At 42.2% G+C, this 24,756-nt stretch overlaps 1 protein-coding gene across 2 annotated transcripts in view; it reads left to right on the plus strand.

Annotated features, from left to right (window-relative positions):
• Positions 1 to 24,756, plus strand: part of fand (Pre-mRNA-splicing factor SYF1 fand) — a 118,546-nt gene that overhangs the window by 80,663 nt on the left and 13,127 nt on the right. For both annotated transcript variants that reach the window (XM_075701379.1, XM_075701381.1), the window contains 6 exons: positions 6,560 to 6,635; positions 7,139 to 7,248; positions 7,540 to 7,743; positions 14,025 to 14,211; positions 20,873 to 20,981; positions 21,360 to 21,472. In XM_075701379.1, coding sequence (XP_075557494.1) covers positions 6,560 to 6,635; positions 7,139 to 7,248; positions 7,540 to 7,743; positions 14,025 to 14,211; positions 20,873 to 20,981; positions 21,360 to 21,472 — 799 coding nt within the window. The remainder of the gene's footprint in view (positions 1 to 6,559; positions 6,636 to 7,138; positions 7,249 to 7,539; positions 7,744 to 14,024; positions 14,212 to 20,872; positions 20,982 to 21,359; positions 21,473 to 24,756) is intronic.

Below are 24,756 nucleotides of genomic sequence, written 5' to 3' on the forward strand. Positions count from 1 at the left end.
TTATGAAAGAGTGAGAGCATCGGGCGATATGGTTCCAGCCCGTCTTGACATAAAACATAGTTCTGCATCACTCAGGGAATTTCGCAAAGGCACTCAGGGAAAACCTGGAAAACTTAGGGAATTTGGAAATGTCAACTTGGTAGACACCCTGATCTCACTTACCTCAAACAACCTATGCCAATGCGGCATGCAGGGAGCAGTGCCACGGTGGCCTCAGGGGGCCTACAGGGGTCACAGTCTGTGGTCCTGTAGTAACTCCGTCCTTGCTACCTTGCTCCTCCATCCTTGCTACCTCCATCCTGCTACCTTGGTGGTAGCAATCTGCTTCTCCATCATCATCAAAGACGGGTCTGCAGACACCGATTTTGCAGAACCCTAGGCTAAATTAAGCTCCAAGGCCTGAGCCCTGCGTTTCAGTGCCTGGTTCTTGATCATCCAGTGGCTCGGAGAAGGCTACGGAGGTCGGCCCAAAAACTCCGGCGTCATCGACTCCAAAAAAATTGGCGCTTTCTGGAGTGTACTAAGAAAGACAAGCTCTTAGTAACTGTGCCGGAAAAGGGACCGGTAACCTGAATGGTGCTGCTCTTGCATATAGTACAACTGCTTAACCCATGTCACCTACAACTTTTAAGCTCATACACGTATATTAACATTCTCAATTTCATCACTATGGTTTTTATCACATTCGAATTGTAGAGGCTTGATTCACAATTTAAGTGACATTAAAGTCTTAATAAACAGCTTATCACCTGTAGCATTTTGCCTACAAGAAACAAATCTAGGCCCTAAAAATAGACAATTGATTAAAGGTTTTACTGTTGCCCGAAGGGACCGTGAACATTCCAGCCGCTTGTCAGGAGAAGCTGTTATAGTCTCGCAAAGTGGCGCACCTACCTGTAATGTTCACTTAAACAGTACTTTTGAAGCTGTAGCTGTCACTGTTTTATCATACAAAACTGTCACCATCTGTTCAATTTACATTCTTCCTCATACCCATGTTAAAATTACAGAACTGGAAAATTTATAGAACAGTTGCCTGAGCTTTTTCCTTTAGTCTGAGATTTTAATGCCCATTGTGCACTTCGGGGCAGTGATAGAGCTGACCAGGGAGGGCAGCTTATTGAAGCTTTTATTTTGTCTAATAATATCTGTCTTTTAAAGTCAGGTGCGGTAACCTATTTCTCTCCTACTTCATGCAATTTCAATTGCCTGGATTTAGCTTTTTGCTCACCATGGGTTTTTACTGTTTTAAATGGGAAGTCCTGGACACCTCATATGGCAGCAATCATTTACCTGCTATCATCAAACCTGCATTATTAGTCATCACTACCAATTACAAATTTTAAACGGCGTCACTGGAAAACACATCTTGCTGACTGGCCGCTTTTTATGGAACATGCAAAACTCGGAAGTCTTTACAAGTGAGCTAAGTGTTGATGAAATGAATCAAAAGTTCACTACGGTTTTAATTTCAGTGGCAAAAAAGGCCATACCTCAAGCAATACCCAATCTATACCAACCTCCTGGGCTTTAAACAGGCCAAACTCAAAGCACGATTTATTTGCAGGTGGAATGCAGGCGGAAAAATCATCATGGAAGAAATACATATCAGTAAACAGTTCAGTCACATCTAAATGAATGTGGGAACAGGTGAGGAAGTCTAGGGGAGGTTATTCCATCTTACACAATTACATTATTTACAAGACTACAGGGTCTGTTCTGAAAGTAGTAGGACTGGTTTTTTCCTGGCCGAACGGGCGGACTAGAGGTGGTCTGCGCGCGGAGGATCGGTGAAGGGGGATATTGAGAACGCTGGGAAAAATCGGCAGTCGGCTCTCAACCGTTCAAGAGAGCAGATCGCTTGTACTGTGAACCCCTGTCGAAACGCCTCGTCACGGAGAATCATGGAGGGTTTACTGGATCAGCGATACGCGATTAAATTTTGTGTAAAGCTTGGTAAAACGGGCAAAGAGACTCACGACATGATTAAAGAGGCCTACGGTGATGCTGCCATGGGTAGATCAGGTGTTTTTGAGCGGCACAAGCTGTCCCGAGAATGGATGGAAAGAGTGGAAAACGATGATCGCTCCGGGCGCCCTTCGACCAGCAAGACCAACAAAAATGTGTTGTGAGTGAAAAATTTACTGAACAGTGATCATAGGATGGGTATCAGAATGATTGTTGATGACTTGAGCATTCCTCAAACCAAAGTTTTTGAGATCGCGACAGAAAACTTAGCCATGAGGAAAGTATGCGCGAAGTTCGTGCCGCGAGTGCTGTCAGAGGAGCAAAAGGCCAATTGGAAAGCGATCTGCCAGGATCTGCTTCATCATGTGAATGACAACCCCGACTTTTTGGACAATGTAGCGACCGGTGAAGAGACGTGGGTGTTTGATTACGACCCAGTGAGTAAGCGGCAGAGCTCAGAATGGCACACCCCTTCTTCCCCATGCCCCAGGAAAGCATGAATGAGCAAATCCAAGCAAAAGTCCATGCTCATTTGCTTTTTTGATCGACATGGAGTCATCCACAAAGCGTTCGTACCACTCGGACATACAGTTAATGCAGTTTTTTACGTGGAAGTCCTCAAAATACTGCGAAAACGCATTGTTCGTGTCCGCCTAGCCATTGCCAACAATTGGCGGCTGCGCCATGACAATGCGCCGAGCCACACAGCGTTCCGCGTAGTGGAGTATCTTGCCCAGCGCAAGGTGGCAACGCTGCCTGAGCACCCCTACAACCCCGACTTGGCCCTTCCAGACGTTTTTCTATTTCCCAAAATAAAATTGACGCTCAAGGAGAAGCATCACTGATCGGTAGAGGCGGTTCGACAGGCCGTGACAAGGGAGCTAAACAGCATTCCGGTCCAGGTGTTCCTGGAGGCGTACGAAAACTGAAAAACTCGTTGGCAGCAGTGAGTAAATGTGGAAGGGTACTACTTTGAAAAATTCTAATCGTTTGTACTAATCTCATGAATAAAGTTTAAAAAAAAATGAGTCCTACTACTTTCAGAACAGACCCTGTAGGCACACAAACAACACCACAAGAACAGGCTAACATACTTGGAAAACACATTTATAATGTCTCCAGCTTAGTAAATTGTTCAATAAACAGTTTGCTGAAAAACAGAAGCTGCATACTACCGGCAACTCAAATGATTTATATAATATCCCCCTTGCATTGCAGGAATTAAACAAAATCCTCTCTTCAGGTAAAAAAATAGGAGTAGGTCACAACCATATTCACTACTCCATGCTGGAACACCTATCCCAAACATCTGTAGAGGTTGTCCTTGAATTTTTCAATATAATCTGGGATAATGCCAAAAGAGTGGATAAAAGCAATAGTTGTTCCGTTATTAAAGCTAGTAAACCCACAATATCTGCAAGCAGCTACAGACCCATTGCCCTGACAAGCTGTTTGGCAAAATCATATGAAAGCATTATTAATATAAGGCTCTAATTTATTTTAGAATCAAGAAACCTAATAGATTCTAATTCGATATGCCTTTTTACACAAAACACTGTCTTGCAGTTTCTTTCTATGATACCACGTGGAGATATGGAATTTTAAGAGACCCGGCTGATCTTGGAATCTGTGGTAAAATGCTGAACTGCGTAGCTGATTTCATGTCTAATAGAACATTCAGGTGCGTCTTGACATGGTATTCTCACATATTTACACAGAAAAATGGCATTCCACAAGGCTGTGTTCTCAGCACAACACTTTTCATAGTAAAAATGAACTCAGTTAATAAGGTTAAACCGTCTGTTATGCACTCTGTATACGTCGACAATCTGCAAATGGCTTGCCACACCTCAAATTTTTCAACCTGTGATGGGCAGCTTCAAATCACAATAAATAAACTTAAAGTGTTAACAAAAATGGCTTCTGCTTCTCCACCCAGAAAACAGTTACTGTTTTGTTTTCTCAGAAAGAAGGGCTACACTGCGACCCAGTCCTGAAATTGAGTGACTCCACGCTGTCGGTTAAACAAGATTATACATTTTTGGGAGTGACTTTTGACACAAGACTACACTTTGTGGCCTACATAAACACAGCAAAGATTAAGGCAAATAAAATGTTAAATATTCTCATTGTTGTCTCGTAAGCATTGGGATTCCAACCGAAAGTGCCTCTTACGCATTTACCAGTCTGTTGTGCGTACCCTTCTAGACTATGGTTGCATAGTTTATGGCTCAGCCGGAGAGTCCTACATTTGACAACTTTATCCAGTACATAATCTTAGACTGTGAGTGGCAAGCTATGCTTGCAGAACATCAACCGGCCAAAGTTTATACGTTGACTGTAATGAGCCTTCCCAACAGCAATATAGAGGGTTACTCACTTTTTTTTACGTACTCAGAATTCAGTCATCACCGCAACACATATGCTAAAACATCGCCACACAATGCAACTCATGCTTGCACTATACAAATAAACCGAACATGATTAGGCCACATGTCCTATGATACAAGGAATACTGTCGAGATTGATATTCCTCATGAAGTCCTCCAGGCTGCTAAAAAGCCGCTACGGTTGCTTGGCCCCGTGGTGTGACTTTACAAAGTTATGTGATTGGACATTGACACATCTAAAGAAAAGAGACATGCCACAAGAACACATAATACAAGATTTCCGCACTCTTCAGGACAATATAAAAAGTACACAGAATTCTACACAGATGGTGTGGGAGCTGTAACGATCGTGTCTGCACAGTATTGCATCGCTACACGCCACGGAAAGACCTGAAATTTCAAATGAAATGCCATTTTCTCTTCTCGCGGCCACCGCACTTCAAGCCGGAGGATGATGTACACAAGCTAGTGCGCCTGCGTACACATGTTCGCGCTGTGATGTCACATGTGGTGACATGTGACTTCGAGAATTATTCAAGGCAACATCTGTTATTTGTGTAATATGTTGCTTGAATAGTAGAATTAAAGCTTAGAGAAATAATAAAACACACAAACTGAATGTCTGCATGTTTTTGTTTTACTTCGCATCGCAGTAAAAGAGATGTACTTCCGTTTCATCTGCCTGTTCCCACGTCGTGCAGTCGTGCACATAGACACCGAAGCTCTGTCATTTTCTACCGTGTTTCAGCTCAGAATCATGCTCTGTGATCCGCTTGTCTCTGCCTCACTATTGTGTCTGCCACAGTGTGTGAAATGAGACAATCGCAACAGCTCGCGCGCGATGCCGTCAGTGGAAGTGTGCCGCGCCGCAAGAAAGCGTGGAGAAAAAAAATGAAGGCGGGGCCCATAACATATGCGTCATGGGAGCCTCAAGGTCTGGTATGGGAGAATGCAGGGAAGGAACTTTGCTTGCGGAGGCTAGACGGGGCAAGTGGAGACAGTGTCCCGCTTGGCAGTGGAGCTCGTCTTCTGAAATCATGGGATCACGGCACTAAGATACTTTTATCTCGGCTATTAATGAGCCAATTAGAAAAATATTTGTGGTAGAATGCTCCTTAGAAGACACGGAACAACTTCCAGCGTATAACCAAAATTTGCTATGGGGCCTGGTGAGGGGCCCTTTGAGTACACTGAAGGCTCTGCATCTGAAATCTGAGTGTGAACGCCCCTGCTAGGGGATATTTTGCACATGTTAACTTCACACAAATGTGGGAGATCAATTCATTTCTGCTGGGTCCCAAGCCATGTTGGAATACCGGGTAATGAAGCAGCAGATGGATGTGCATACATGGCAGCATACAAAGGCATAACCAGTGCAATACTTTCATACAAAGATAGTATCCGAGTGACTTGGGAAACCTTACTGACAAAATGGGAACACACATGGGACTATTGTGTAAACAGCCAGCTACATTGTTGTAAACCTGTACTTGGTGAGTGAAAGTCATGCATTGACCAGCAACGGTTTATACAAGTAGTTTTATGTTGTCTAAGGATTGGACACACACACCTCACACATAATCTTTTACTTAGGATAGAAGACCCACCAATATTTGAGAAGTCCGAAGAGCCACAACAGTTATGCGCATTTTACTGACATGTACACATATTGAAACACACAGACGAGAACTTTTGCACAATTTATATGAATTACACATTCGTTTACAGCCGGCTTTAGATTTAGGAGACGATCCACTAGTACCATTACCTGATGTGCTTAAATTTCAAGTCGACACTGGCTATTTACACAAACTTTAGATCAACGCAACTTTTGCTGTTTTTAAAATTGATTTTATAACACCTTGTGTTTGGCGCAGCATAAACTTAGTCGCTTTTTTGCCACTGAACCCCATTTACTAACAAACATATACTCATAAGTACCAATGAAAAAGGTCGTTGTATCAGTGTTGCATTTCTGTATTGCTAATGCTGTCTCAAAATGTGTTTACATTATGCATATTTACTGCCGCTTTATTTGATTTATGCTTTAATGTCGTGTTTATATTATGTTCATGTAAATGAGTATGAGAGTAGACTGTGAGGTAAACACAGTGTTAGTTTTTGCCTTTATTAAAGCATAAATCACTGTTACATTTGTTCAACTTTCAGATTCCAAGCGTAATATTGTCATTTTTACGCAGGGTGGCACCAAACTAGAGCGGGCCCGTGATCTTTTTGAGCAGTGCCTCGAAGGTTGCCCATCAAAATTTGCTAAGTGTATGTACATATTTCTTCAGTATGCACTTTGTACCCAATGAAGCTTTGTTGTTCAGTGATAGGCCGCATTGGTAGTTCGTATTATGTACCAGTACACTGAAAATCCTTTAGTCAAACATTTTAGTGCTGGTACTCACTTTCTTTTCTGATATTGTGTTTACTACTTTTTGATAAATCTCAAGGAGGCACATCTTGCATGTAGTATAATGACACAACTAATATGTATACATGTTTTTATATATTTTGGAGACATTGTTCAAAGCACATGTCAGCTATTTGTAGATGTGACTTATACTTAAGAAAGGCTTGAGTTACACCTTTAGTGAGTTCTTCTTTTGTATTGCTAGAAAGTTCCTGATGTAACCAAACAAGCATATTTTTATTCTTAAAAGGATTTCTTGTTTGGTGTATATGTTAAGCCTTTTGACAAGTTAATGTATATAGCAATGTTCAAGCATTTTGACTGAAATTAATGCTCCATAATATTGATACATCCCTTGCAGCTTTGTATCTTCTTTATGCCAAGCTGGAGGAAGAGCATGGTCTTGCACGCCATGCTATGGCCATCTATGATCGTGGCTGCAAAGCTGTGCTTCCTGAAGAACAGTTTGAAGTAAGTCTTTTTATTGATAATGCAAGACCCAAATCTTGATAAGAAGCAACTGTGTGCAGGCATCAGCTTCTTACATAATGCTCTTCTTTTGTTATAAAGCTAATTTCCCTCTCTCTCTCTGTTTTGTTGTCACATTGTGCAAGACATCATATGTGTGTTTAATCTAGCAAACATTACTTTTACAAAACTGCATGAACAACTGCAGAATTACCTTTGATGCAAGTAGAATCACCATCCCAGTATGTTTTTCCCCAACATTTCTTCGACTTTTTTTTTGTAATACTTTTCCAGATGTTCAATACATACATCTTGAAAGCTGCTGAAATATATGGGCTGACACATACTCGTGAAATCTATGAACGAGCAATTGAGCTTCTTCCAGACACCCAGGCTCGACTCATGTGTGTGCGCTTTGCTGACCTTGAGCGAAAGTTGGGTGAAATTGACCGTGCTCGAGCCATATATGCACACTGCAGCCAAATGTGTGATCCACGGGTGAGTGTCATCTGCTCAGTTGTTAGTTGCCACCGTGTTAGTACAGTCGAACCACCGTACAATTAATTATCAGCTACAGCGAAGTAAATGCAGAATTTTTCTCGACGATGTCAGCTTGTAATAAATACATGCTTGTAGCGAATATAGAATATAATGATGGTATTTTATGTTATTTTATTGTATACCAAAATTCAACTCAGTGGGAGGAATTTATTGGTACTTTCGAAATTATTTGCTTCATGCAAAACTTCATTTAAATTAAAAATTAAATTCATTTAAAATTAAACGTAACAATGAAACAAATTATATGAGTTTTTTTCTTTTATCTTGCACATGTCTGTTTTCTCTAACTTTTATTTTTTTTAGGCAGGGAAAGTTTCATTTTGCAGGTCATCCTGTACATTGAAATGTTATAGACACTCAAGCCCACTTATAGCAGACATGCACAGCATGACCGTTAGAGTGCATGTTGGAGCTATAGCACTGAGCTAAATATACATTATCACAACACAGTTACTACAAAAGTGCAATAGACACAAGCTTGCTAGTAGAAACACACTGTGTGGTGGTCATAATCTTTACCATGGCACGAGGCACCAAACCTTAACTCTTTCCGTACTATGGGGGAAATAGGTGTTTTTTGTAGGTTACACCAGTTTCTTTTTCTCAAGAAACTACTGCACTCAATATTTTATGTAATACAGAAATAAAAACCAGAATGAATGCACTTTTCATGCATAAAAGTTTTATTAACGACATGTATGTCATAAAAAAGACATAAATTGCCAGAATCAAGATTGTGGGATAAAATTGAACAACCTTTCTAAAGACATGGTTGTATCTTCTAAAGAAAAATATGTAACAAAAATTATGAGATATACAAAATGTATTACCATCTAATAGGCACTATCTCCAAAAAAAATTAAATTTTTTATTGAACAGGTATTCCACTACATAAATTTAACTGCAAGCACTACAGTTACGCGTGCCGGGCTGCGGCCACGGTTATTCCGAGCTGGTTTGCGTCGTCTTTGCTCTTGGAGTCAAAGTCCGACGAATAGGAAGCATCCTGAGACTCGCTCCTGCTCTATCCATTGATAAAATCAGTCACAGATAGCCAAATCACGACATCTGCAATATTTCGAAACGCGCACACCACTCCTGGAGGCGGCCATTTTTGCTTTCTACTTTGACGATCGCAAAACTTCGAAGTGCATTAAAAAATTACCGCCTGGCCTGAAAAAATCTAACTGCTTAGAAAAAATATATATAGTTCTTGTCCTTCATGTTCAATGGTGCAGTGTGTCCATGAGTGGCACGTAAGGTATCTAAATTGGCGTTTCAAACAATCAGTAGCAGGTGGCCATTTTTGCTTTCTGCTTTGACGATCGCAAAACCTCAAAGCTCGTTCCAAAATCACCGCCTGGGCGGAAAAAAGCAAACTGCTTAGATAACAAAAAAATATAGTTCTCCTTCACGTCCAATAGCGCAGTGTGTCCGTGAGCAGCGCGGGAGGTCTTGAAAGCGATATTTCAAACTATCTTTAGTGGGCTAACTATGCCTAGTGAGCATGGTACGGAAAGAGTTAATAAGTACTTTGCGTGGAATCGGTAAAAGAGAAAGACAGAAGAGAAAACGATATCCTGTACATGACTGTTGCACCTTCAGAGATATTCTACATACCACTTGAGAATGTGCTTTCATGGCATGCAAAACTGGAAGGAAAGGGCATGGCCATTTGTGGAAGCCTAAAACCTAGCTCAATAAAATCTACCTTTTAGGCCCAAGTCCACAGTGCTGAGAATTACACTTATTTTCATGTTCATGAAATTTTTTACTGCACCCAGCACAACTGCTTTAGCAATCCTTTGCATTGATAGTCCCATAGTGACTACATATGGTATCATGTATCATGCGTTGCATTTGTACTGTGTTTTTCAAATCCAATAATTTTTCTTGAAGGGACACAAAGATAATTTTATACTTCATTTATTTGGTTCCCAAAAGTGAGTTCAGGTTCCCTTTTTCTCATTTTGGGTTTTAAGTGTATGTTTTTTGAAAAAGTCCCTTAGTACTTCCTGTGTTGACCAGTCATGATGACAGTGCTGATTATATCTATTATGGTAGCTGCAACTGGAGCCGCTCAGTGCTTTCAACTTGGCCTGGCTTCATCACGTTGGCTTAGCTAGCTATATTGCCCAAAATAGAAATGGACAAGAAAATGCCTGTGCATGAATCTCTCAACACACCGCTCTTTTCTTGAATGGAGTCTCTCCTGAGTGTACACAGGATGTGGGTGTCCGAAGTATTGTTTGTGCATGGAAAGGAAAATATCAGCTCCCAGATTACTAGTATTTCGTTTTATTGCATCTGAACGCTGGCTCCCTCCATGCTGGGGCTCATTGCATCATTTCGAATGCATGTGTAGCCTGAGTTATGTAAGCGAACCATTCATGCTCAGCAGCGAGGGTGCCAGAGGAGGCATGCAAAACTTTTCAGCTATTGTGCAGAGGGTATAGTATATGAAATCCCCATGAGCTGTGAAAGTCGTACAGGATGTTGCATTAATGACCAACTAAGAGAGCATGCTAACAGAATTGTTAATGCTGGTGGTGCACATCTTGCCCATTACAAAACCTGTGTATGCATGCTTGGCTCTAAGCTAGTAAAGATTGTAGGCAAGAGCAGGGATCAACCTGTGAGAGAATTATTGGAAGCATTTCATATCAGCAAGAAAGTGTCAGCTTGTGTTACTGACACATCCGTAGCGTTTTCTTTGGAAATGTATGTTCTCAAAAGGCAGCTTTTGTGAAACTGTGTTTCTGCGTCATGCATTGTCTGCACTGTGCGTGCATGGAAATCTTCTTGGTTTTCTATCTCAGTCTGCTATTAAACATTTGGTAGTTGGTACATTTCTGTTTTTCCTTTTTCCTGTTCCCTTGCTTCATGCTCTTCTACTTTGCCCCAAGAACAACCTGTATAGCAAGTTTATACACCTGTTGAGCCATTGTGGTTGCCTAGTGGCTATGGTGTTGGGCTGCTGTGCACAAGGTCGCGGGATTGAATCTTGGCCACGGCAGCTGCATTTCGATGGGGGCAAGATATGAAAACACCTGTGTACTTAGATTTAGGTGCACGTTAAAGAACCCCAGGTGGTCCAAATTTCCGGAGTCCCCCACTATGGCATGCCTCATAATCAGATCATGGTTTTGGTGCATAAAACTCCATAATTTAATTTTTTTTAATCTTAAATTGTTTGCCAAAAAGAAGTCATGCCACTAAATGTTAAGTTATGCGCTGAGTATCAGCAGTGCAGTGAAGTTTCATTTCATTTATTGAAGCCTTAAAGCCCGGAGGCATTACATAAGGTGGGGGCAAACAAAGTGTGAGGAACTCTTCATCACGCAAAGGAGGGAAAAGAGGAAGAAAAGATAGACAAAGAATAGAAAAGGAAACAACGCTCGGGAGGGAACCGAGCAAGCGGCACTATCATCAAAATCACTGTAAAAAAACTATAATATACAACAAAATACATACTACATAAATACTACTAAATACATACTATGCATGAGAATGAATCACTATCAATTAATTAATGCTGCCTGTGCTTAGAAATGTAAAATTTCATGAAATTTTGAGGGGCATAAAAAAAAACGCTGGTTTCTTTCATGTATTCTTTTTTTTTTTCGAAAAATATGAAATATTGAAAAAAAGTGATTGTGGACAGCGCCATGAAAACCCAACACATTTATTTATCTAACACTGAAAAGAATACAATTCTTACATGATTATATCACAAAAGTCCCAGCAGAGCTTCCAGGTTCAAAATCTAGGCATGATTTCATGTCAATGCATTGATTTCGCGTCAAAGTGTCAAGACTGACATTTGTATCAATCTGGGTCAAATTCATTTCCGCTTGGCACATCAACGCTTCACTGTGCAGCAGACGAAGCCTTCCGGACATCAAGGTTCGAGTGCGCGTACACAAGTTATTGCACATGATCCCCTGCGAGCCTGTTCAGTAGCTTAATGTGCACATTTCCAAACTCGGACCAGTTTCTTTTAGATGCGCAGAAGGGGGAGTCTGCAGTACGCAGTAGGCAACGGGGCTCTAGGGTTGGTTAAAGCAAAGTTCTTGCCACCACGTGGATGGATCCAGGTTCTTCACAGACTCCCAAACTCCCCCACCCCCCCTTTTTTTTGTTTTAACCAGACCTTTAGGTAAATCGAAAGGAGTGGCGGAATTCTGTGAGGAAGCTCTGTCTTTTTTTTTTCTTTTTTCTTTTTCTATTGTATCCTGGTTGGGAAAAAACGGAAAAAGAACTTTTTTTCTTCGAAATTTTTGAAATGTTTTTTACAACTGCTTACATCTCTGCAGGCTGCTCTACCCTAGTGCTGTTTTTAGTTGCTTATTTTGCTGGTCAAATTTCCATAAGGCAGACAGTCTCAGCTTATATGCATACCATGTGAGCCCAGAAAAGAGAAGAGGAACAGTTAGGGTTGTCACCAGGTTGGTTTCCTGATGGCACAGTTAGTTTTGCGCTCACAATGCCATCTGCTAGTTCAACCTCTGCATCTGCACGCCATTTCCCAGTTTTTCGATTCTCCCTAAATTGGCACATGTATTGCAAGCACACTGTTGGGCGTTAATACATAACAAACAGCTGAATGGTTGCAAGCAAATTCGTTCCGAATTCCTGTAAGCCGTTCATGGTCGTGCAACTGACGTTTTATCCTATATTGTGAAAGTGAGCAATCTAACATTTCAATTTTATTTTTTCTTCGAACCTTTCTTCTATGAGTCCAAGCGCAACTTATGCTTCTCTCTGATGTCTTCTTGGCTGCCACCCTCTGTTGGCGCTTATGTCACCTAGTACGAGCAGTTTGGACCACATGAGTGAACTGGATGCACATTGTTCATTCTTTTGCCCCCATAGTACTCCCAGAGTCCCTAGTGTTTTTTTTTTTTTTTCTTGGTGAAGGTGACAGCCCTCTGTGCAGTAAGGGTAGAAAAAAAAATGCAGCATGCACTTGGCAGGTCTATTCAATTGGACTGACTTTCTGCAACAGTTCTAGACAGTGCCATGTGGCATGTATGAGTTCACATTGCATGAGTGTTGTTTGCGCTTGCACAACCTTGAGCATTGCACAAGCAATCCTGGACAAAACCCCTGTCTACTTATTGGCTCACAAAGATCAGGGAAAATGATGCAGAAATGAATGAGCTTTAGCCTTTGAGCCTTTAGCCTTTGCTGTGAGTGGTTAAGTCTGATAAAGGGATACGTAGCCTATTTCCATTTTGCAATCACTGTAATTAGCACTGTACTACACAGGGGAAATGATGTGATGGCAGTGCATGTTATGTGTTCGTTGGGGAATAATATGTCACACAAGAAATGCATCCGAATAAATAAAATTTAGCACACTACTAACTCCTAGCACACTCCAGGCTACTAACTTTAACTTATCTCCTTATACCAGCTGGACTGACCTTTTAATCACAAAAGAGATGTAATTCTGTTCCTACACCACTAATCAATGAGCACTATGCAATGTCATCAGCTACAAATGGCTTGCATGACAACTGCATGGCCTTCACTTTCTGAAATAGTGGGTGCGTTAGAGATAAGAACTTCTGCAAAACTGGCCCCTGCATGATGTTGAATTGAGGATGAAAATGCTCCACTCTGGTTCAGAAAGTGCAGTCAGATTGAAAACACCCAGCAAGAACAGAGTGAGGAAAACACAGGCACCGTCACTTATGTCGCTCATAGTTTGACTAATTATTGAAAAGGAATTACATTTGAGAAGAAACATGTCATTCTGGCAGTAAACTTTTTCTTCACAAAATAGGATCTCAATTCACGAAAATATTGCAAGATTTCTTGCATCACAGTGATGTTAGTGGCATTATTGTGATATTCAGAAAGTTTGGACTTAATTTTCTGTACTAATAAATCATACATTGCCACAAAAAGAATAGATTTGCCACCATGAAATAAATATGTAATTTCCTGGTCTAACTCGATTTTGTGTTTGCCTTTAGTAACCGTTTGAAGAAATTCCTTGGTCCTCATATGCCTGTTATAGAAGTAGGTTAACTATTCATTTCATCAAGTGCAGTCCTGCAGTAAGGCAGCTTTACATTTTTTTTTTCATGAATGTTTTGTGAATAAGATATTCTTTAATTCATCTAACATGCTTCCTGATTGAATGTTTGCTGAATGCTGGCTTTTGTAGTGGGCATGTAACACAGCTTCAGTGCATTTTTGGCACACAGACAACAGCTGACTTCTGGAACACATGGAAGGAGTTTGAGGTGCATCATGGAAATGAGGACACCATGAGGGAGATGCTGCGCATTAAGCGCAGTGTACAGGCCATGTATAACACCCAGGTCAACTTTATGACAGCTCAAATGCTGAGTGCAACTGCCAGGGAAGCAGCAGCTGCAGCAGGCACTGAAGGTGAGTGACGTTAGAGTCCTATTTGCATTTGATGCTTTTGTCTTTTTACATTATGTCTTCACTTTCTTCACAGCAGAATGTTGCTGCTGTTTTGCTAGTTATACTCTCTTGCTTGTTAAATTGTGAGAATCTGACCGAAATATGCTAGCATTACATGGAGCACACCCCATCTAATACTAGCATATTTAGCATATTGTGGTTTGACACTTTCACTTTGTCTTATCCTGTTTTCGTAATAAATTGTGTATCAATAAATGTGTTCTTAGTTATGCCCGAGTCGTGACTTTAAGTCTAAGTCTAGTTGCATAGCTGGTGATACGCATGTCATGACAGGAAATGGAGTGGTTGTTGCTGATAGTGGGGGTGTGAGGGGGTAATACGTTGAGCAGGCATGACACAGGTAGCTTTGCCGAGGTGAGAAGTGGGACGCACTTTTTTTGCAGTATTGTGTTACTTGACAAAAACTTTGAGACTGTGCCAGATCTTGTGGATGCTGAATTGAGATCTTGTTTCTGGTGTTAGTGTCACATGGAAAAATGATGTAAGATGTGGTAGATATTCCTTAGCAGCTGTGAACTGCAAGTTAAACAGTGAAATGGAAACTACAGGGAAGATATACTGAAGCCACATACCATGAGGTGTGCATGGCAGAAAAATGTAAAGAGTGCTACACATGGTACTCTGATAAAACAATAATTTTCATTGCTGAAAGCTGTCGGTCCAAGGCAGCATTTTTGTTGCTCTTTGTACAGTTTGACAAAATGTTTGGTCATATAGGTGTTGACCAACACAGTAAAGTGTTGGGAAATATGCTTTATTGGGACCAAGTTTTCACAGTGTGAATTTTTCCAAGATATTGTACATCTGTGACGCAGCTTTTCAAAAAAATCCATAACATTGTGAAGGCAAATAAGATTTTTTAAGTTAATAGAATTTGTTTATTTTCCCCTCAAGTAACAAGGTACGTTTGTTGTATACTTAAGTAACAAAACGACAGGTAGTGCCTGCGTAAAGGCCATATACTGCAAGCAATTGCTTCAGAAACGGTTGGCTTGGCTTGCACACATGTGACAGCAGCCAGGCAAATCCTGCACAAGCAATCCAGGAGCCGTGTAATTGTGTCTGAGCAAGCAAACAAGCAACAAGTGAACCACTTATAGCGTATGACCCCAGAACTCTTGTAACCTCTTGAAGACTTTCCATAAAATTGAAAGTAAAAGCGGATAAGTTATTGTTTTTGTGCCCTTGTGTTTTTCTTAAAGGCTCTGTTTTTACATGGTTCATGTTTGCTGTTTCCTCGGATAAAACAAGGGTGCTGAAAGTGAAACATGTTTTCTTTGACTGTCTCTGAACAAAACTGTCATTGTAGTTCTTGCTGCACTTTAAGAGCTTATCTGTTTTCAAGTAGTGGAAGGGGAGCATGAATGTTGAAGTAATTATCTTTAGAGTGTGTGTTACGTTTAGGGCTGTGCAATTATTCGAAACTTTCTAATAATGAATCGAATACTTGTGTTCTATCCGATTTGGTCTTTGAATGAAATAGTCACTATTCGTAAATGCGAATATTTTTCAAATATTTTTCTAATACAGTCGAGCCCACTTATAACAACATTCAAGTCCCACGAAAATTCCATTGTTGAAACCGATAATTGTTATAACCGGGTTGCATGAAAAAAAAAAAATCAAAATAGGGGATGGCGTAGCTGTTCCAAGAAAACTGTAATGGCTGGGAGGCCAGTTCTCCTCCCCACCACCTTTCTCCATCTGGCTTCTGATTGTGTTGACTCTTTTAACTGTTTAACTCTGCTTCCTGCACTCTCTGATTGCGTTGTTAACAAGCCACGGCTGCTGGCATCGAAAAATGGCACTGCTATAACAACTGCGAAAGGGGTCATGGGTGGCAAGTGACATACGACCTCCGCCGAGGCATTGCTTTGGTGGCCCCAAAAGGCCCCTTTTAAGAAATGTGGGAAGGTTGCCATAGCAGCATCTCAGCTTGAGAAATGCTAGGACGTGATCACCACAAGCATCTCACCACGTACTTCCCACTGGCTTGCACCCGCAGTGGTTGCTCAGTGGCTGTGGTGTTAGGCTGCTGAGCACGAGGTCGCGGGAACGAATCCCGGCCATGGTGGCCGCATTTCGGTGGGGGCAAAATGTGAAAACACCCGCGTACTTAGATTTAGGTGCACGTTAAAGAACCCCTGGTGGTCTAAATTTCCGGAGTCCTCCACTACAGCGTGCCTAATAATCAGAAAGTGGTTTTGGCACGTAAAACCCCATAATTTAATTTTTAATCTCATTGGCTTACACGAGAAAACCGCATGTCCGTCAGCCTTGCTTGCTTTACATGAAGCTTGCCGATATCGTTCTCCAAGGCATCCAAGTGCTCTACATAGTGAAGCGGGAGGTCCCTCGCAAAAACAAGCCCATGAGGGACTGAAGTATCTACAGGACCTCCTGCGGGGACAATGTTGAGGCAGCCTGCCCTACCGCGTCAGCGCAGCCGTTGTGGCTGTCTCTGTCGCTATCTGATGCAGCACATTCGTGACAATCGTCTCGTCAGTCAGAAGCATTTCATTTCCAAATCTATAGCAGTGCGCTTTCTTTTCACTGGCAACATTGTGCATTGCTGATGATCAACTGGCAGATCAGACCTCTTCCGTTTCGGTGGAGAGTCAAATGAGGCTGAGAAACAATGTGGCCAGGAACAACTTCGACGCAGCGAACAAATACAAGCATGAGCGACTTAATCTGTTAGCAGAATTGCACCGAATGAGGGCCGTAGAATAAAGAACGCAACTGTGAGGGCGAGCAAGCAATCTGGGAGCAGCGCCGGCAGCATTGTCAGTGCACTTGGCGGGGTCCATTCGTGTTTCGAAGGGTGGCGCAGCACAGAGCTATGGGCGCAGCCCATTCGTGTTCGGAGAGGTGGAAGGATGACGGGAGAGATTTCGCACGAGGCTGGCATTCATCTCTCATGGAGAGAAGTGCGCAGCGGCAGTTGGGATGGTGAGTGATCGGGTGTGGGATGTCACCATGCGCCGGGCAATTATCAACAACGAAGCATACATACCTGCCTGTAGCCAGGAACTTGCGGTCAAGCTGCCGAAAGTGATCTTCAAATATTGCGCCTGTGACCCAGGCTTTCTTGTTGTGCCGGTAGATAAGCTCATCCCTTGGCAGCAGCTGTGCATTTTTAAAGCAGCGAGGCTTCCCACTCTTTCCAACTACGAGTAGCGGCAGCTTGTGTTTACCGCACATGTTCGCGCCCAACATTACGGTAATTCTTTCCTTGCCCTGCTTTCAAACCTTTTCCGCGGTGTCCTTTGCTGCGAACATTTTTGTGGGCACCATATTGAAAAAAAGGGCTGCCTTGTCAAGGTTGTACACATCATCTGCACTGTACTCGCTAAGCAGCGGAGCCAACCTGTGTTTCTTCCAGTCGTCGACGGCGCTCTCGTTTGCGCTGTCGCTCTTGCCACAGACGGCTACGAAGGTCAAATCATTGCGCTCTTTAAGACGGCTGAACCATCCATTGCCACACTTGAACTCTTCATGCCCAAGTTGTAGTGCCAAGTCGTTGGCCTTCTCCCGCAGTATCGTTCCTTTGACAGGAAGGTGGGCTGCGTTTGCTTTCTGCAGCCAGCCAAGTAAAGCTGATTCCACGTCTTGGTACGTGGGAGCCCGTACTCGTGACCGCTTCGAAGAATATGTCTTGCTGTAGGCCTCCAGTAGCTTCGACTTGTTCTTCAATATTGTGGACAACGTCGAGAGGGGCACGCTGTGCCTTTCAGCCAACCAGGTCTTGGAACACGTGTACTTACCCGCTTCTTGGATCAAGCAGAACTTCTGCTGTAGCAATTATAAGTGCAGTGAAGCATGTCTTCTCCACTGCAGGCATGCGTTTTGGCGGTATGCGGGCTGTACCATGGACTGATTTTTGTGCTGGCAGTACTACGGGTCGGGCGCTTCGTCTACAAATAATCGCGATTGCTGCGTGGCGTCGTCTCGTGGCTCTGAATGGCCGTCGTTTCATCGGGTTTGCGGTGAAATGGGGATTGGGAATTGCCACATAGCACCCCAAATCTTCGAATTAACCAGGTTGGCCTAGGCCGCCGGTTCGAATTGTCCGGTCAAATTTACATTGGAAAATACGGAACTGCAGAAAACCTTCAAATTATCCGGTATTTCAAATTAACGAGGTTTTACTGTAGTACATGCATAAGGGCTTCCTTAATGCCGTATAGCTCAGCTGACATAGTTGATGTTGCTCGCTCAAGATGAAACGAAAATCACTGTCCTGTAGAGGGCATAAAAAGTTCGCACAATGAGTGACTTGAGTTGTAAAGCCATCTGTGAAAATATGTGTCACAGCTGCGTATTCTTTGTGCATATATTTCAGAGCAGTTTGATGGGTTGCTGCTTGAAGCTTTTTTTTACCGATTCTAGGGATATATGGCATAATTGACGAAACCTGAACAGGAATCAAGATAAATATTCTTCCAACAGCATGCCCAAGCTCTATGTAGCTCTGGTTCTAGAAATATTCTTGTACACATTGTCTCCCACACACAAGAGAAAACTTGAGACAGTGCGAAACAACTGTCTTCGAGTATGTCTTGGCCGTACGAAGGAGTTGTCCCACTTAAGAACAGTAGCAGAAGCTGGATGCCTGCCTCTTGACATTCTGTCTCTGCAAGAGACACTTCTGATTCATCTCAGACACTCAAACTTTGAGTATGTTGAAAGACCTGTAGCAATATGTGTATGCACAGTGTATGCAAAACCGCGTAGGGTGCACATTGCATACGTAGCCGCTTAGGTATATACAAGAGATTATCCGCATTCTTTTAGTGAAGTTGAAAGAAGTACCTTGGAAGGAGGAAACTTGAAAGGACAGAAAAATGTTGACGAGCCAGAAAGAGCAGGCAACTAGGCAAAAAAGAATGCAGTCTCTGTAGAGAGACAGAGAAAGAGGAAAGGCAGGGAGTGAGTTTCCGCTTTGCTACCCTGCTTTGGGGTGAGAGAAATAGGGGTTAGAAAGAAAGGAAAGACAGATAGAAATAATGAGGAAACAAATATTAACAGGAAGGGCATTCCAGTAAGAGGTGTTAACACAGGCCTTCTGATGCCATGTTGAGTCACATTGATGTTGTAAAATTCTTGCTTCCGACAGAGGCTGGTTATCCTACTGGTTGAGTGCGACCAAAAGCGATTGCCTTGGCATGCTGTACTACAGGCACTGGCACAGAACATGATGTATTGTTTCCTCTTCGCCACAGTAGCCACAGGCTGCAATGTCAACCATTCCTATACATAACACGTAGGCATTATAAATGTGATGTCCAGCCATGGCCTACACAAAAGGGTCGCATCTCTTATGAGGAAGTCTTGGTGAAAGTAGAAGGCTTTAGGTTGGATCCAGGGTTGAATCGATGCAAGCGAATGTAGTGCATTGGCGTGCAAGTATGCAGAGCATCCTTGCAGCATCTCTCCTAGACAGCGGGATTAATAGGCGGTTGTCTTGTACGTGTGCTAAACGAGCAGCTTGATCGGCACGTTCTTTGCCAGTAATACCACAGTGACTTGGTAGCCACTGAAAAATGACTTCGTGTCCTAAGTCTGGAAAAACACAGATATACCATCTCTGGCTCTTAAACAGCTTACGTTACTCCTAATATATAAGAAGTACCAGAATTACACACACATATACACCGACGGCTCCATCCTGCCGAACAGTGCTACCGCAGCTGTTGTCACTCTAGCAAAAGCCACCACTATCAAGTTCAAAACATCTCACTTGACGAAGTCGGTGCCAGCAGAACTTGCAGCACTTCGCGTCGCATTACGCTTTATTAATGATGAACTGGTACACAGTTGGTTCATTTTCTCGACTCGAAGACAGCACTGCAGTCTCAATAGAATGTGTGGTATTCGAAGGAGCTTTCGTCAGAAAATTAAGCACAAATTTGTGCTAATCTCGCATTATCTGCTAGTGCAGTCGGCTACGGTGGGAAAGTATATCTATAGCAGTTCCAAGTGCTACCTGGCTGTATCTACAAAACATTTTATGTATGTCTCCAGGGCAACGTCTCTAATGTATAATCCATTTTAACTCCATGTTCTAAAGCGCCCTAAGTCATTCAGCTTTGCTACGGGCACCCTTCTACAAATTTCCATTCTATTTTTGTTTTCTGTATAGTCGATGCATAGGGCCACTGTTCCACTCAGCGAAAGGTTCCCGGCACCTTTTCACTTCTTTCACAAATAATTATTTGTCAGTCCACTGTCCATTTTCACTTTTCCTTTTCACTGCCCTTTTCACTGCCAGCTGCACTCTTCCGAGTGCTGCACCTAGGGGCAGTCTCCCTCCACCCCACCCCTTGCTCCCCCCTTAGTGATTCCACTGCATTTGAGATTGATTAAAAACACTGTGTACTGGGGTTTCAACAATCAGGGTGGTCACAATTGGTCCATAGCCCTTCGCTACAACGTCCTCCATTGTCAAACGTTGTGGCATTGAGACAAAACAACAACAAAAAGCAGAAGCACTTGCCAATTTGTTTGGACCAGACAACACTCTGCAGGCTTCTAAATGTGCACTTTATGTGAAGGTGAGTAAGGATAAAAAATTTATTTGTTGACAAAACTCTCGCAGAGGCTCCAAAAGACTCGATGCAGCAGTTGGAAGCAGCTGCTAAGTTGTTGGCTGATGAGGCAAGGAAAGACACTCCAAGGATGCCTGGCAAGGACATCCTTTTTGTCAGGTAAGGATCTTCAAGTTGTCACAGCTCCAGTATAGCTACTTGAAAAGGTGTCTTGTTGGTATTAAATGTTAGCCGACTAGCGCACAAAAAACGCAAGGACAATACTGGGTGCATGAGGTGCTTAAGAACACAGCTTTGAATAGTCATAGACTTTAACATTTTCATTATATCTGTCTAGATGCCTAACTTTTTCTTCACCAAGCCCTCTGTCACCTATGTAGCACATTTATTTGAGAGTATCAGCTTCCGGTCTGACACAGGAACAGTGTACTTCGATTTAGTTGGTGCATATTAAATAAGATGCTCCGAAAGTCTTTAATGTTTCAAAAATGAGCAAAACTGTCTTGTATACATCAAAGTAATTGTTTGTTTCTTAAGGGGTGGGACCACAGAGGATGAGCAGAGTCTAGCAGAGCGGAGCCGCACTACAAACCCTGATGAAATCAGCATAGATGATGAAGAAGGCTCCGATGATGACCAACAAGTTCAAGGTGAGTTTAGTTTTGGCATTTAGGCTGCAATTACCGTATTTACTCGAATCTAATGTGCACTTTTTTTTCCTATAAAACAGGTCCAAAAATTGCATGCATGTTAGAATCGAGTACAACCCTAAATCTGCGTTACCATATCGCCATCGGCATTTCAACATGGCCGCCTCGTTCGCGCTTCGAGCCTAGCTGCCGTAGCTTTCTCCATGCGTTGTAGTACATGTGCTTAGGCAATGCTTCCTTTGGCTTAGGTTGGTGCACCGTCTTTCTACCCATTTTCTGCATTTGCTCTATGAGCATGGAAGTGCTGACTGCAAAGACATGCAGAGTCCATCATGATGCCGCAATTAAAAGGAAAGCGATCATGTGTGTGGAGGTCTGACGGAAATTGGGCCGCGTCACAGGCGTTCGGAGTTCCCGAATGTTGCGTGCGGGACTGGTGAAAATAGGAGAGGCGTTCTACATCAGCGTCTGCTACGTACAGCGCAGCCGCACGGCCCTTATCTTGAAAGCGATTTGTGATGGAGGCAAGAACTAGTCTACGCATCTAGGCACACCGCGCTGTGTTCTCGTCGCTTAGTTCGTGTCAAAGCAAGAGGCCGCACAACGGTCAGTTCCCTCGCTCCTTCTACCTCACTCCAGCGTTTAAAGAGTTTCTGCGGTCATTAAGTTATACGTGTTCATGCTTGTGTGCGCATGACACGATGCTTGTTGATTTTATTTATTTATTTATTTAATAATACTGCAGGCCAATACTTTGGCCCAAGCAGGAGGGGCATATTACAAACAAGAAAACACAGAAAAGCGTATACAATGCAACATGAAATGAACATAATGCACTAAAGAAGCACAAATGATAACGTCAACTTGCACAAAAATGATTTTGCAATGCAGCCATGAAATCTTTAGACTGAAATACACTAATGGGAAGTAAATTCCAATCGTTCACCGTTCGAGGGAAAACACTGTACTTGTAAGCATTTGTTTTCGCGAAGATCGGTGCAAGCGAATACTCATGACTGTGTCGTGTTCTCCTCGTAGAAGGCCGACATATGGAAGCTGGTAGCGTCATATTATTTTTTCTAGAAAGAGTGTTATGTAGCAGTACAAGACGATTAATTTTTCTGCGTATTTCGAGTCTCTGTATTCTATGTTGTAACACTATTGAGGACAGCGAATCCTTCCTGGCATATTTCCCGTAAATAAATCTCACTGCTTTTCTCTGTACTCGCTCAAGTTCTTTTGTGTCTTTCATGGTATGCGGGTCCCAGAGTTCGGAAGCATATTCTAACTTTGATCTCACTACTGCATTGTAGGCTAACATTTTAGTCCTTACAGGCGCGTTTTTAAGCTTTCTTTTTATGAACCACAATTTTTTTAGCACAGCTGAGCAAACATCCGAGATATGAGTTGACCATGTAAGCTTATTGTTGAGGGTAACGCCAAGGTATTTGTATTTGTCGACTTCGAGGACAGTTCTATTTCCAAGTTGGTATGGAAAAATGCTAGCAGATTTTTTTCTTGTTATGCGTAAAAGTACAGTTTTTTCCGCATTGACCTCCATTCCCCAGTTGGAACACCAGTCGGTGATTTCTGCAAGGCATCTTTGCAGCACAAAATGATCATCATAGGACACAATTTCCTTGGAGATAACACAATCATCCGCGTATAACCGTATGGACACATTACCAGGAATAACATCAATCAAGTCATTAATATAGATTAAAAATAACAATGGTCCTAGTACACTGCCCTGAGGGACTCCTGAGGTGACCTGACGTGCACTGGAAGTACAATTCCTAATATCAACAAACTGTTCTCTGTTTTTGAGATAAGCACATATCCACTGTATGATACCAAATGGGAGTCCAATTTTATCTAATTTATGTAATAGCTTTGCATGGGGAACTTTATCAAAAGCTTTGCTGAAGTCCAGAAAGAGCACATCTATTTGTCCAGATAAATCAAGTATGCGGGATAGCTCATGTACGGTTGTTACGAGTTGAGTTACAGTGGAGAGTCCTTTCCTGAAACCATGCTGAAAAGGTGATAGTATGCTATGATCTTTCATAAACTCTTGTATAAAACCAGCGACAATATGTTCCAATAGCTTACAACACGAGCTAGTAATAGATATAGGACGGTAATTTGAAACAGATTGGCGGTCTCCCTTCTTGTGTACCGGCACAACACATGCTTTACTCCAGACTGATGGTATTGCTCCTAATTTTAAGGATAATCGGAAAAGATTAGAAATGAATTGAGATAATTGCGCAGAATATCGCCTCAAGAAAGCATTAGGAATGTTATCAGGCCCAGCTGACTTCTTAATATTTATATTTAGAAGCAATGCCAGGACACCTTCGCGACTGATTAAAATATTATATACCGATGGGCTACTTGCATTGGAAAGTTCACACTGATCACGTTCTGTAAACACACTTTGAAAATATACATTGAAGTATTCAGCAATGCAGTGCGCATCCTCTATTTCAATTCCGTTGACGTTAATGCTTTGTATCTGTTGTTTTCTCTGGCTTAGATGCAGCCAAAACTTTTTAGGATCGCTAGAAATAAATTCTTCAAGATTCAAGCTGTAGAACTCATCTCTAGCCGAATTTACCTTTCGTAGTAAGTCTTGTTTCAGCTGCGTAATCTGCGGGGTTGTAGCTTTGTTCCTCTTTCTCAGCCTTTTTATTTACGCTCGGTCTGAATAATATCTCGATTTATCCAAGGATTTAGGCGCTGTTTTTTAACTACTTTTAAAGGGACAAAGTGCTCCGTACAGTACTTTACAGTCTCCTCAAAACGTTGCCATGAAAGTTCAACATTATTTTCGATTATACCAAGTTGTGTATCTAAATAATCTATAATCGCAACATCATCTGCCTTAGCGAAATCTCTAATTGTTTTAACTGTTCTATGATCTTGGTGCTTCTGCGCAGGAACTTTCCAGCAAAAAGATATCAGCTTGTGATCTGATATACCAGGCTCGACCGTTGTTGTACCATCAGAAAATACTTCGCTCAGGAATAGAAGATCGAGAATATTATTCCCACGGGTGTCACTATAAACAGCCTGCTGGAGGCCCAGGCTGAACATAACATCTATCGCCAAGTCACCAGAAACCGATGAACCATAGTTTAAACGATTCCAGTTTAGACACGGTAGATTAAAGTCACCTGCTATTATTTTTTTCCCTTTAGTTTCAGAAGATGATCATACAACTGATGCATAAAAGAGTCATCAGCCCCAGGGGCCCGATATACAGAGCACAAAAAAAACAA

Source organism: Dermacentor variabilis, chromosome 1 (genome assembly GCF_050947875.1).
Source record: "Dermacentor variabilis isolate Ectoservices chromosome 1, ASM5094787v1, whole genome shotgun sequence".
NCBI lineage: Eukaryota > Metazoa > Arthropoda > Arachnida > Ixodida > Ixodidae > Dermacentor > Dermacentor variabilis.